Genomic DNA, 13,506 nt, shown 5'->3' with positions numbered 1-13,506 from the left:
TTATGGTTGTTAACATTTCGGATACTCAATAATACGAAACCGTTGAAAACTTATTAAAATTTCAGAATCGATGGTGTTCTAGACTTTTAAAAATTTAAAATTTCGGAGACTCGATGGTACTGTAACTTTGGACTTTTCTTCTTGTTAAATTTGGGAATATCGATAAAAGGAATCTTTAGCCCTTCCTTTGTTATTTAAATTTTGGAGACTCGTTAGCGCATTAGATTGACTTAAATTTTAAAATTTCGGAGACTCGGTGGTACTGTAACTTTGGACTTTTCTTCTTGTTAAATTTGAGAATATCGATAAAACGAAACTTTAGCACTTCTCTTGTTATTTAAATTTTGGAGCGCACTAGATTTACTTAAATTTTAAAATTTCGGAGACTCGATGGTACTGGAACTCGGAATTGGTGCGACACGGTTCTGTTTTCTGGGGATGTTGCTTCCTGAGGCGTTGGTGTCGTTGGTCAGGAACCTTGTGGTGATGAAGTTCTCTGGCGCCAGGTACACTGCGGCGTAGATCTTTGGCGCGTACAGAAAGATGATCGCCACTGAGTGGTTTAGTAGTAGAGTAACGGAGAGGACGAGAACACGGACGAAATCTCGGCTAGCCGTGAAGTAGGTGGTGATGAAAGCCAGCCAGATGATGAGTGTGGTGGAGACGCACATGGAGATGAAGCGCGACTCGTTAAAGTTGTCGGGGAGTTTGCGGGTTTTGAAGGCGAAGACGGAGCACAAGACGATGAGAACGAGGTTGTAGACTAGGAAGGAGGTCAGGCCCGGCAGGGTCATGTGACAGGAAAGCTCGACGAATTTCTCGGTGGCGATTGGTTGAGTTTTACGTGACGTAGGTTTGTAGACGGCGTAGATGTAGAGGCAGATGATGATCTGGAGTAGAATAAATTAACATATGATTAGTTGTGTTATTGAACAATGTGTTAAACTAATTTAAGTGTAGAGGTAAAGAAAAATGGATTAAAAGTCATGTCTATATCCCGAGTTGCCATTCCCTGTTGATTCATATAAGAATATTCGAGAATGTTTAGGGGAGATCACTCCCGGTTTATTTTTCCACAAAAAGGATAAAATTATAGTATCTTATCACACATGTTCATAATCTTATCGCGGTATCTCACTCACTCATACAAGCAACACATCGGAAAATCGGAAAACAATATTATGTGCGCTATACGGTGTTCTCAGTCTTCAAAGACTGAGGGCATAAGTACTAGAGACGGATAGACAGAGAGGCTAGACGCAGTGGCGTTGCTAGGTCGCGTGTCACCCGGTGCGGCACTTCGTGGTGTCACCCCCCCCCCCCCCTTCAAAAAATAAAGTATATATATAAATATATATATATATATATATATATATATATATATATATATATATATATATATATATATATATATATATATATATATATATATATATATATATGTGTGTGTGTGTGTATGTGTTTTTGTGTCTGTGTGTGTGTGTGTGTCGCCTAGATAGGCATATAATTTTAATATATGCCACATAATACGCATACATTTATGTGTAAAAGCTTTAATTACTGCAGTAACGATGTTTATCCAAAGTCTGTTAATAATACGCTTTGATGTAGCGTTGTGTTCTCTATAGCTAGCACGTTTACGTCATGGTGTCACCCCCACCCTTTTTTAATAATTGTCAAGTTGTACTTAAAAGACTATTTAAATTTAATGAATCATTAACGGCACTGGCAAATTTGCAATTTTTTTTGCCGTGGTGTCACCCCCTAAAATCGTGTCACCCGGTGCGGTCCGCAACCCACCCCCGTCCCGCGTTCGCTACGCCTCTGGCTAGACGGAGTACTAAACATGGATAGACAAAGTACTAACAGAACCAAGACGGAGTACTAAAGATGAATAGACTAAGTTATTAGGCGTGCAGACACGTATTTTTGTTATTTTTTACATCAAAAAAAAAAAAAAAAAAAAAAAAAAAAGAAAAAAACACACCAACCAGAAGATATAAAACCACAGCAGAAAAAAAAGCCATAAAATGTAAATCTACTGCACGATGACCCTACATTAGAACCAGACCGAGTCAAGAACATTCTTGAGACAGCTGATAAACTCCTGCATGCAAATCTTTTTTTTTTTCTAGTTAACAATTTTATTTTACAAATTTTTAACATTATTTAAAAAAAATGACTTTTACAAAAGAAATTAAATATCACCCAACTTATTATATATATTTTTTTTCAAATTTTTTGTTTACAGATTAACCGCCTTCAACAAGATAGATCTATAAATTATTGGAAATATTTTTGCAAATGCAAAAATATGTCGTCACACTCTCTAAGCAGTCCCCCCAACTGTTTAGTATATATATATATATATATATATATATATATATATATATATATATATATATATATATATATATATATATATAAATGCCATATACACTTGTAAGTATGTGCATACGCATGTGTATATGTATTTAGATATCTTTTTTTAAATCAGCGTTTCTTACAGGCTTCTCTTGCGGGGGGGGGGGGGGGGTTAGGGAGGCCTCAAAATGTGCCATTGTTGCAAGCCAATCAATTATATTGATCTGTTGCTCGCTTTTTATTGCCTGTTGATAAAATAATAAATTATAATATTTTTAATTTTCATGTGTTCATTACAAAAACTCTTATTTTCTGCCAATGATCACAATATTTGAAGATGTATTAATTTGTATTGGTATTTCGAATAAATAACATGGAGATAGTATAATAGTAAAATTGATAAAATATTAATGTAAACTGGCATTCACTAATGGCCAGTGATGATAACAGTAATAATTATATAGTGGTAAAATAATATTTCATTATACACACATAGCCTTTTTCGTCTTGGAGTTACATATGTTTGCTAATTTAACACATTTTAAAATGAAACGACTGTTGCATTGCTTTCACACACAGATAACAACTTGAACTAATATGTTTATGTTGCAATTAAAAATGTAAAGTCATTACAGTTAAGTCATCATTGTTCGTATATATAAAATATGATTCTCATGCCGAGACATTAAAATCAGATGAGTTGCCCGAGTTACTATAGAATATAGGCAGGGGCGTAGCGAGGGGGGGGGGCGGGGGGTGCGGACCGCACCGGGTGACACCATTTAGGGGGGTGACACCAAGGCAAAAAATAGCAAAATATATAGAGAAAAATTTGAGGGGGGGGTGCAAATCGAAAGTTTGAGGGGGGGGGTGCAAATCGAAAACTTGAAAGTTTGTCCCCGGGAAGGGTCGCAACGCCTCGGGGGGGGGGGGGGGGGGTGACACCATTAAGTGCCGCACCGTGTGACACCCGACCTCGCTACGCCACTGAATATAGGTACAACCATTGATTATAACATAATGTAAATAGATGTTTTGATATCTATTATCTAGGGGAGTCAACTCCTACATAAGTACCAAATGAAACGCTGCTGTAGATTTTAAATGTATGCCAGCTGAGTACACAAAACGTTTCTAAAAAACAAAATTATATTATATAAATTAATTGATAAAAATGCAACATGTTTATAAAATATAATCTATTATTGCCATAAAGGTATGTAAGTACAAATAGCGAAGCCTTAAAATATAAGCACATGTACTACTTATATCAGAGAAAATTTCAGTGTTATCGGCAATCATCACTTCTTGCAGTTTTTAGAAAGCCACTAACATTATTTTTCCAATATTCTGGTATTTTATTAGAAATAAGTAAATAAATTTAATTGTTTATTTAAAATAAATACCGTTCAATATGAACTAATATTGATTGATAGAACACAAAAAAGTGTTTTAGCTAGCTATGCTATGATTAAGTTAGTTATCAAATAATATAACTATAGGACAATCCCAATCCACTTTAGAAGCCAATAACTTAGTTTTTTCTTTCTTTACGGACACCACTGACATTGAAATAGTTATGTTAGAATAAAAAAAAAAAAACCCTTAAATCAACTTTTTCATACCAATAATTAAAAACTACCAATTTCTCTAATGAAATTTATTTATACGGCTGTACTGATAAAATAATCTTATCAATATTCTTTGCATTGGAAAACAAAGCAAGCTAATTAACGATGAAATAACTAGTTTAATTAAACCAGGATCTAAACGACCTTGCTAAGAAAGATTGTGTTTGGTCATGCGTAGCGACAAATCACCTGTTAGGTTTTCATCACAACCCCCAGGTGTAGGCTCCGTTAGACGCCAATTGGGGACTTAATGAAGGGGAAACAACTACCGACGAATCCCAGACATCATCTCGTGATTCAGTCCCCTGATTTTTTTTTTTTTTTTTTTTTTTTGAGAAACGGTGCAGGGATATACAAAAATCAATCTAAGTAATAATGCGTTTACCGACAGTTCGAGGTTGTAATTAGTTTTTATCGACTAATTGGAACAAGTTAGTTAGCAGGTAATAATGAATATAAGGCTTTAGGCGTGAGGCTAAGAAGTTTCCAAAACAAGCCGATTAGATCCTTGTTTTTCTTCTTAAACCTTCATGAACTTAAAGATCTGATGTGTTTTATGCTTTGACAACTTCGAGTTTTGATAAAATGGCCGATTTAATTAACTTGCCGTTTTGGGAGTTGACATTGTGACAGGTCTGACCTTTTGATGGATTTCACGTTTAGTAGGTCGCAGGTTTTGATTGATTTTACGTGTTGGTATACTTGATGTTTCGATAGACTTGATGTTTAGATAGTCTTGATGTTTGGATAGTCTTGATGTTTGGATAGACTTGATGTTTTGGATAGACTTGATGTTTGGACAGACTTGATGTTTGGATAGACTTGATGTTTGGATAGTCTTGATGTTTGGATAGACTTGATGTTTGGATAGACTTGATGTTTGGATAGACTTGATGTTTGGATAGACTTGATATTTGGATAGACTTGATGTTTGGACAGTCTTGATGTTTGGATAGACTTGATGTTTGGATAGACTTGATGTTTGGATAGACTTGATGTTTGGATAGACTTGATGTTTGTATAGACTTGATATTTGAATAGACTTGATATTTGGATAGACTTGATATTTATATATACTTGATATTTGGATAAACTTGATGTTTTAAAAGACTTAACGTCTTCTGGGACTTCATGCTTCGATAAACATGATATTCATATATTCACACACACACATGCACAGACGCACACACTCACGCGCATACACACATCCAAACACACACACATATATATATATATATATATATATATATATATATATATATATATATATATATACCATTTAATTCTTAATTTTTCAAACCTAATGCTGGCATCCTTTCAGGGGCGGGTTGCATCAGACTAAACATGTGCACCTTTCCCACACTACAATGGACAGTACTGTTCCATTCGATTAATTTAATTAACTCGCAATCAGTAGAACTCATTAGCAAAAAACAATCGAGTTTAATATGCTGTCGTAGTAAAAGTTCAGAACATGAGCTTGGTATAGATAAGTCAACCGTGGCTGTAGTGCAAGACAACACACTGGTGCCATGACAACAACATACTGGTGCCATGACAACAACACACTGGTACCATGACAACACACTGGTGCCATGACAACAACACACTGGTGCCATGACAACACACTGGTGCCATGACAACAACACACTGGTGCCATGACAATAACACACCCTTACCATAACAACACACTGGTGCCAAGACAACACACTGGTGCCATGACAACAACACACTGGTGCCATGACAACAACACACTGGTGCCATGACAACAACACACTGGTGCCATGACAATAACACACTGGTACCATGACAACAAAACTGGTGCCATGACAACAACACACTGGTGTCATGACAACAACACACTGGTGCCATGACAATAACACACTGGTACCATGACAACAAAACTGGTGCCATGACAACAACACACTGGTGTCATGACAACAACACACTGGTGCCATGACAATAACACACTGGTACCATGACAACAAAACTGGTGCCATGACAACAACACACTGGTGTCATGACAACAACACACTGGTGCCATGACAATAACACACTGGTACCATGACAACAAAACTGGTGCCATGACAACAACACACTGGTGTCATGACAATAACACACTGGTGCCATGACAACAACACACTGGTGTCATGACAATAACACACTGGTGCCATGACAATAACACACTGGTGCCATGACAACAACACACTGGTGCCATGACAACAACACACTGGTGCCATGACAACACACTGGTGCCATGACAACAAAACACTGGTGCCATGACAACAACACACTTGTGTCATCACAAATACATATTGATGTCATGACAACATACTGGTGCCATGACAACAACACACTGGTGCCATGACAATAACACACTGGTGCCATGACAACAACACACTGGTGCCATGACAACAGTGCTATGACAACAACACAGATGCTGTGACAACACACTTGTAGCCTATCCTAACAGAAAAGATGGATGCTCCCGTACCCCCCCCCCCTCCACACACACACACTTTTGTTCGGCCTAATACACGACGAAACCTAGCAGAAAGGTTTAAAGAGCACACTTTCAATTAACTAAAAGATCAAGAGTCTAAACGTATTAGCTTAAAAGTGCAGATTAACCTTGATTTTAAGTTTAAGAAATGTTTTATACAGGAAATAAATGCGGTTATTAAATAACATGTTTTGTATCAAATTAGATATTCGACTCTTGATTAAGCTAACAATCTGTGCTTTCTGTTTACATCGATCAGTTTATATAGCATTAAAAACATGATCATTTAATTAATTTTCAGCTAATTTTAAATAGTTTCAATTTAAAAAATAAATAAATCTAAAATAATAAAAAAAAAACGTAAAAATAAACCGGGTGTGATCTCCCCTAACTTTCTCGAATATTCTTATATAAAAAAACAGGGGATGGGAACTCGGGCTATAGACATGATTTTTAATCCATTTTAAATACTTAAAGTTTTAAAAATAGAATAAAATCTCGTAGACAAAAGAATTGCACACCAAGTGAACGCCAAATAAAAAAAAGTGCATAATAGTGCGCAATATTATTAGTACTTTAAAAATGTACATTAGTTTTTTGAGAAATCGGAAGTAGCGTAAATTACTACTTCCGGTCAACGGAAATTACTCAAAATTAAACAGAAGGTAGAGAATTAGATCTTATACTTACATGTGAAATTTCATTTATCTATCTGAAATAGTACTCAAGTTATAGGCTTTTGAAAAATTCAAAGTAGAAAAAGTACCACTTCAGGTTATCGGAAATCGCTCAAAAGTTGATACGGATCTACGATTTTGATAAAATACTTATATATGAAATTTCATCAACCTAGCTGTAACGGTACTCAAGTTATCGTGTTTACACACACACACAGACAGACACACAGACAGACACACAGACATACGGACAGAATTGCAACGCCCAGTTTTTCAGACTGGATTACGCATAAAACCTCTTAATTTTGATAAATCTGGATTGATAATTTTTGCCCGATTAAAATAAGTCCTCTATACTTCGGATGTGATGAAGGACTGAGGTGTAATACGGTGTAAATTGTTAAAATTTCAAGTGATTTTTGTGCACGATTACAATACTTTCTCTATACTTCGTATATACGAGAAAGTAAAAAAACGTACGCAAAGAAAAATAACATCTTTATAACACAATTCTACCTGTGTTACTTTTTAAATCTGATTCTAATGTGATTTCGATCCGATTCAAATCTAATTCTAACATTAGTGTAACGTTATTATAACCTAATTCTAACCTGATTATATCATGATTATTACCTTAATATAACATGATTATAACATGATTGGCTGTCTTGCTATTGAATAGACTGCGCGGAGAAAACGATTGATTCCATTGAAGAAAATTAATGCAAAAAATAGTAGTGAGGTAAGCAAGCAACAATACTTTTACTAATTAAGAAAAAAAACCACCTCACTAATGTACTAGAAAAAAAAAACGATCAATTATAAAAAAAAATTGAAGGTATTGAAAACTAGTTTGGTTAGCAAAAAATTTTAAGAGAAATTCCATTCCATGTTGAGTTATTAAAAAATAAACCCAAACAAATTTCAAAATAAATAAATTATTGCATTCTTTTTTGGTGAAATAATTGACGCTGTTGAGGTAGGGGGGAGTAAAGCGAAGTAGATCGATGCAGAAATTGAAAGCAAACAACTCTCAGATATGACGCTCAGATAGGCAGGTGAAGTAGATCATCTGTTATGTAATCTCGGCGTGGGTAAGGGTTATGCCAGAGGCCGGGGACAAACTTTCCATTTGCACTCCCCTCAAGATTTCGATTTGCACCCCCCCCCCTCAAATTTTCGATTTGCACCCCCTCCCCCTCAATATTTCCATTTGCACTCCCCCTCAAACTTTCGATTTGCACCCCCCTCCCCTCAACATTTAAATTTATTTTTCCAACCCATTTTGGCGCCCCCTAAGGTCGGCGCCCGGGGACATATGCACCCCCGCCCCCCCCCCCCTTCGCTACGCCTCTGGGTTATGTGGTCAGCAGGGTGTCCAGTCGCGGACCAACTACCGTCGGACTGAAGTTTTTTCCTACTGACTTTACCAGAGGAATCGAACCCCCGAGACATTCGGTTTACTGTTTGACTGCTCTACCACTCTACTATAACATGATGCTGTTGTAGGATTAGAAAAAAAAATATATACGAACTCTCGTATCCATGGCTACATTCTTTGAATGGGTCCCAAGTATTTGATAGAGCTATTTCCTAGGACGCTTTTACGGCTTATAAAATCAAATAATGGTAAGCTGTAAAAATTTGAAGTTTAAACACCGTCATTTTAGTAAAGATTTTGAGATCGTATTTTAATTTGTATTATTAGAACAAAAACAAAACCGAAACAAAACAAAACAAAACAAACTGACACAAACAAAGTGAAAAAAACCCCACCACTTTTTAAGTGTCAGAAATAAAGTTATCAAATGAGTTTATTAAGTGAACAAATTGGTTAAATAATTGCTTTTATTTTCAAAGATTTGCATCAGGCAAGTAAACATGTTGAATTGAAATCGCTAAAATTTTTTGTTCTGACAAAACTTTACAAAAGTTCATAACGACATAGAAAAGGAGAAATTTATTTTTTTGTGAGTCGGAGATTCTTCTGGAATTTGTCTTTATTTTAATAGGAAAAAAACAATGGCTTTTAGATGAATTATATTTTTCCGCTGTTGTTGAGACTATCCTTCTTTGTGTCTAAAATGTGAACTATTATCGAATCTTCTTAACACGTTCCCGCATTACAACTGGAACAAAACAATCAACATCGTTGAGAAAGACAAAAAACCGGCAACAAAACAAACACAATTTTAGCTGTTGTTCAGGGCTAAAGCGCATGCGTAAATTAAATTATTATTACCCTTTTCAGCAACTTCACTTAACAATATATCTATTCTTATAAATATTGAAAACAATTAGACGTCTTATTATAGCTCGGAGAAAGGGTTTTAGAATGTTGACGTTAAGAAAGAGAAAAGGATGCCGTTATCAACAAAGGGGTTGTAAATAATTGTCGCGCTTTTAACTTAATCCCCACCCTTCCCTCAGAATCACATTCTTATCGGCACTCGTCATCATAAAAAAGCCAGGCGTCTTTACAACAACATCATTGAATTCTACCCATACCCCCCTCCCCCGCCCCCCCCCCTTCCCTTTTCCCTCATATAACCATAGCTGTAAAAAATATTTTAAATCTTTATTTTCCTATCGGTACAAGACAAGAAGAGCATAGTTTCTTCCAGGCCCCCCCCCCCCCCCCCAAGAAAGTTTACCGCCCCACCCCCACCCCCGCCCCAACGGACGAAATGAAATTTATATAGAAAAACGTATATACTTTTACCAGTGTCCATCACCCCCCCCCCCCCCCCGGTAAATTGTAGTCCGCCCCCCCCCCCCGAAAATATCAAGTGCCCCCCCCCCCCCCCCCTCGGAGAAACAATTCTGGAAGAAACACTGAAGAAGTGGGACATCAAAGTGATAGAAAATTTGGCAGTCACGCACAGAGAATTTCGGATGTGATTTTACATATCTGAAAAAAGAGTTGAAAAATACTTGGTTTACATTGATGTGAGGGAAAAGCAAGCCATATTCCAGCAGAATTGATTTAGAATCGTGGAGTAGAACGTAAATCACATAATTGTAATTGTTCCATTGAAGATAGTTTTCAGCTTGAATGCGGGACACGCCTTTTTCCCCAGTAATCACAGATAATGTCAGGACAGTCACATGTAGCATGACGTCATGAAACACGACAAAAGGTCAATGAACGCTCATGCAAGGTTTATCTTTAATCGTATGAGCAAAGTAAATAATATGGTTGAACTTTGTAAAGTAAATAATATGGTTGAACTTTGTAAAGTAAATAATATGGTTGAACTTTGTAAAGTAAATAATATGGTTGAACTTTGTAAAGTAAATAATATGGTTGAGCTTTGTAAAGTAAATAATATGGTTGAACTTTGTAAAGTAAATAATATGGTTGAACTTTGTAAAGTAAATAATATGGTTGAACTTTGTAAAGTAAATAATATGGTTGAAATTTGTAAAGTAAATAATATGGCTGAACTTTGTAAAGTAGGCTTGATAGGATCAGTTAGTTTTGTAGGGCGCATGGGAAAAAACACACACTTGTGAACAGAAGAATTTAAGTTGTAGGTCAGGGAATAAAATACAATTGTCTTGTTCTTCGTTCTTGATTTTAGGGTTGGAAGATATTGCATTTCAGACTGAAGAGGAGTCTTCTTTAGAAACTGGAGACCGCGCTGATGTCTTTGGAGATTACAAATTACACTTCCGGATACCGAAAAAAGTGGAAGATTGTGGTTGAGACTCAATGCCCCAACCAAAAGTTAAAAAGGACTAAACTAAAAAACAAACTTAAAACCAATTAGAACTTGAACTATTGGATAGCAACTCACCTGTATAATAACTACAATTCTATCTAAACTGTACACTCACCTGTACAGCAATCAAAATGGCCGTCATGGTCAGTTGAGATTGAGGGCTGATGAACCGTGGCCGCTGGTTGTTCTTGGACCCGCTCTCGAAGATACGGTAGATACGTATGACCTTGACCAGCAGAGGCGCGTACAGCCACGTGAAACTCAAGCAGAAGAGGAAGTAGAGTGTCCCACACGTCCCGGGGGTGGGGGTCGTCTGGAAGAGGATGACCGTCAGGTAGCCGACAAAGATGGCGACCATCTGGAGAATGCTCAGCTCCCGGCTCGCGGCCTTGATGACCTTGACCTCCCGGTAGCGCACGTAGCAGACGACGATCAGGACCGCGCAGACGATGGCGGCGACCCCGACGCACAGCTGTATCAGCGGGAGCGTGTCGGTGACGGAGTGGTACGTCAGCGCGATGTCCACGCACGTCGTGTAGTTGGACGCCTCGTCGGGCCACGTGAAGACGTCGCACACCTGACATCCGGTGCCGTTCCTGACGATTCGCTCGTTGTCCCGGCACCGCAGACACTCCCAGCAGCACTCCAGCTCCTTCTGGATGACGTATTCCCCGACCCCACAGGGCCGGCTACACACCGACTCCGGAACTACCCGAACCTCACCCTCCCTCAGTGGTACAACCGGCTCCTCTGCATTATAAAAATCCCACCTAATGGCTCGGCTGGTGTAGTTTATGGTTTTTCTTTGCGTGTCGTATATAGCGATTAACTTATGCTCTGGGCCTAAAGTGGATGTTTTATTAATGAAACTAATGTCTACGTAGTCCATTACTACTTGGCGAATTTGATAAAGCCCTTTGATATCACCGAGGTTGTCGTAGTATATGTGCCCGTTATAGCTATCGAATGAGACGTTTTTTAAGTAGCTTAAGAACAGGTCACCTTTAATACAGTCTCGGAGCGCCTCACCTGTTGCACCTGGGCAGGTGTTGGTGCGCATGTCGTGCGCGCCGTGCGCCAGCGTCAACGCTCCGTCCATGTACAGTGACGTCACGTCCAGGAAGGAAAAGGCGCTGGATTCTAAAATGTTCAAGTTGGGGTCGCAGGTCTTGTTGGCCAGGGAGCAGTTGGCCAGCTGCTCCCAGGCCGGTTTCAACCACGGGTTGGTCGAGTTGGCCGGGTCACGTGACCGAAGGTACTGGTAATACTCCGGAACCACCGAAGCGTAGAACCTGAATGTAAACATCCCCATGACGTCACTCTCGTAGCCTTTGTAGCTCGTCCTGAAGATGGATCCTAGACCGTCGCTCCCCAACCAGATGAAGTGACCAGTAGCGTTCAGAACTCTAACATTGTCGAACAGATTCTTAGCCTGTACGGCGTACATGAACAGAATGACCACCCGTGCACGGGGATAACTCAACAAGTTTTTCACAATGCTGTTGTAGTTTGACTTCTCATCGACACGGTGCGATGCGGCGATGCAGATCCCGTAATCGTGCGTCGCGGTTTTGAGATTATCGAAAGCTTTTTCACCGTAGGATCCGGTGATGTATACAACCGAGATGTAGTTCCATTTGTTGTCTTTTATGAAGTTGACCATCGCGGCGACTTGGTATTTGTCGGGCGGGGCGACCCGCATGAAGAAAGGATACAAGGTTTTGTCGCTGAGGCTATCGCTGGTAGCACTGCTACCTATGACTGGGATTTTCGTAGTAGCCAGTAGCCCGGTTATCATAACCGTGGACTGACTCACCTGAGGGGAAACGACGCCGATGACGTTGTAATACGGCATGGCGGATGTACCGTAGTCGATATTTCTGGAACCGTCTGTGGAGTTGAAATCTTTAACGCGCGGTAGGAAACTCAACGATCTCGCCATAGCAATGTTGGGGTTGTTGCAGTCGTTGAGGACAACAAACCCCAGCGTCACGTTGGGGAGTAGCCCTGGGTCATCGTTAACCTGCTTGACCACAAAAGGCAGGACCTCGGACAGTTCCAGCGCCAGCGACCCGGCGACCAGTTTATTGCTGCAGGTATTGCCTTTCAGCTCGGTCAAGGTCACGAGAACTCCGATGTTGATGTCCCCGGGTTGGGAGTACTCAAGCTGATCCAAGTACGAGACGGCCAGTGGCGGATTGTTGCGACCGTTTGATGACTGTGTGCGCGATTGTGTGACCAACAATGACGAAGTTAAAAACAAAATACCCAAAGTTTTAAATGTACATGTCGATCGTGCTTGGCTGATAGTTAAACTATTTCTCTTCATTACTAAACGATGATTTGTGAATATTTTATCATACTTCTTGAAATAAGCAAAATTCTTTATATTTAAAAACTTTCTTTTAAAATGTAGGGGAAAAACAGTCGTGAAATAAATGGTTTGATTTTAAAATATTTTTCAAACTTAAAGTCGAAGAAAAACACTGTAATGAGCAAATTTATAATCGAGCTTGATTTTTTTCCCCACATAAACCTGTTCTCAAAAATCTGTCAGAACTATTGGAACCGTTTCATTGAGGTTCCCATATAAACTTCTTCGCTAT

At 38.7% G+C, this 13,506-nt stretch overlaps 1 protein-coding gene across 1 annotated transcript; it reads right to left on the bottom strand.

The window, feature by feature from the left end:
- Nucleotides 1-371: 371 nt before the first annotated feature.
- Nucleotides 372-13,229, bottom strand: LOC131930021 (metabotropic glutamate receptor 4-like). The gene is made up of 2 exons (XM_059286385.1): nt 11,016-13,229; nt 372-890 (listed from the first exon to the last, which is right to left on the bottom strand). Exons 1-2 carry the CDS (start codon nt 13,227-13,229, stop codon nt 372-374), a joined length of 2,733 nt encoding a protein of 910 aa, XP_059142368.1.
- Nucleotides 13,230-13,506: the final 277 nt, after the last annotated feature.

Source organism: Physella acuta, unplaced genomic scaffold, assembly GCF_028476545.2.
Source record: "Physella acuta isolate Inbredline_101_S28 unplaced genomic scaffold, ASM2847654v3 ptg001703l, whole genome shotgun sequence".
In the NCBI taxonomy this organism is placed as follows: domain Eukaryota; kingdom Metazoa; phylum Mollusca; class Gastropoda; family Physidae; genus Physella; species Physella acuta.
This window is presented reverse-complemented; position numbering and strand designations above follow the sequence as displayed.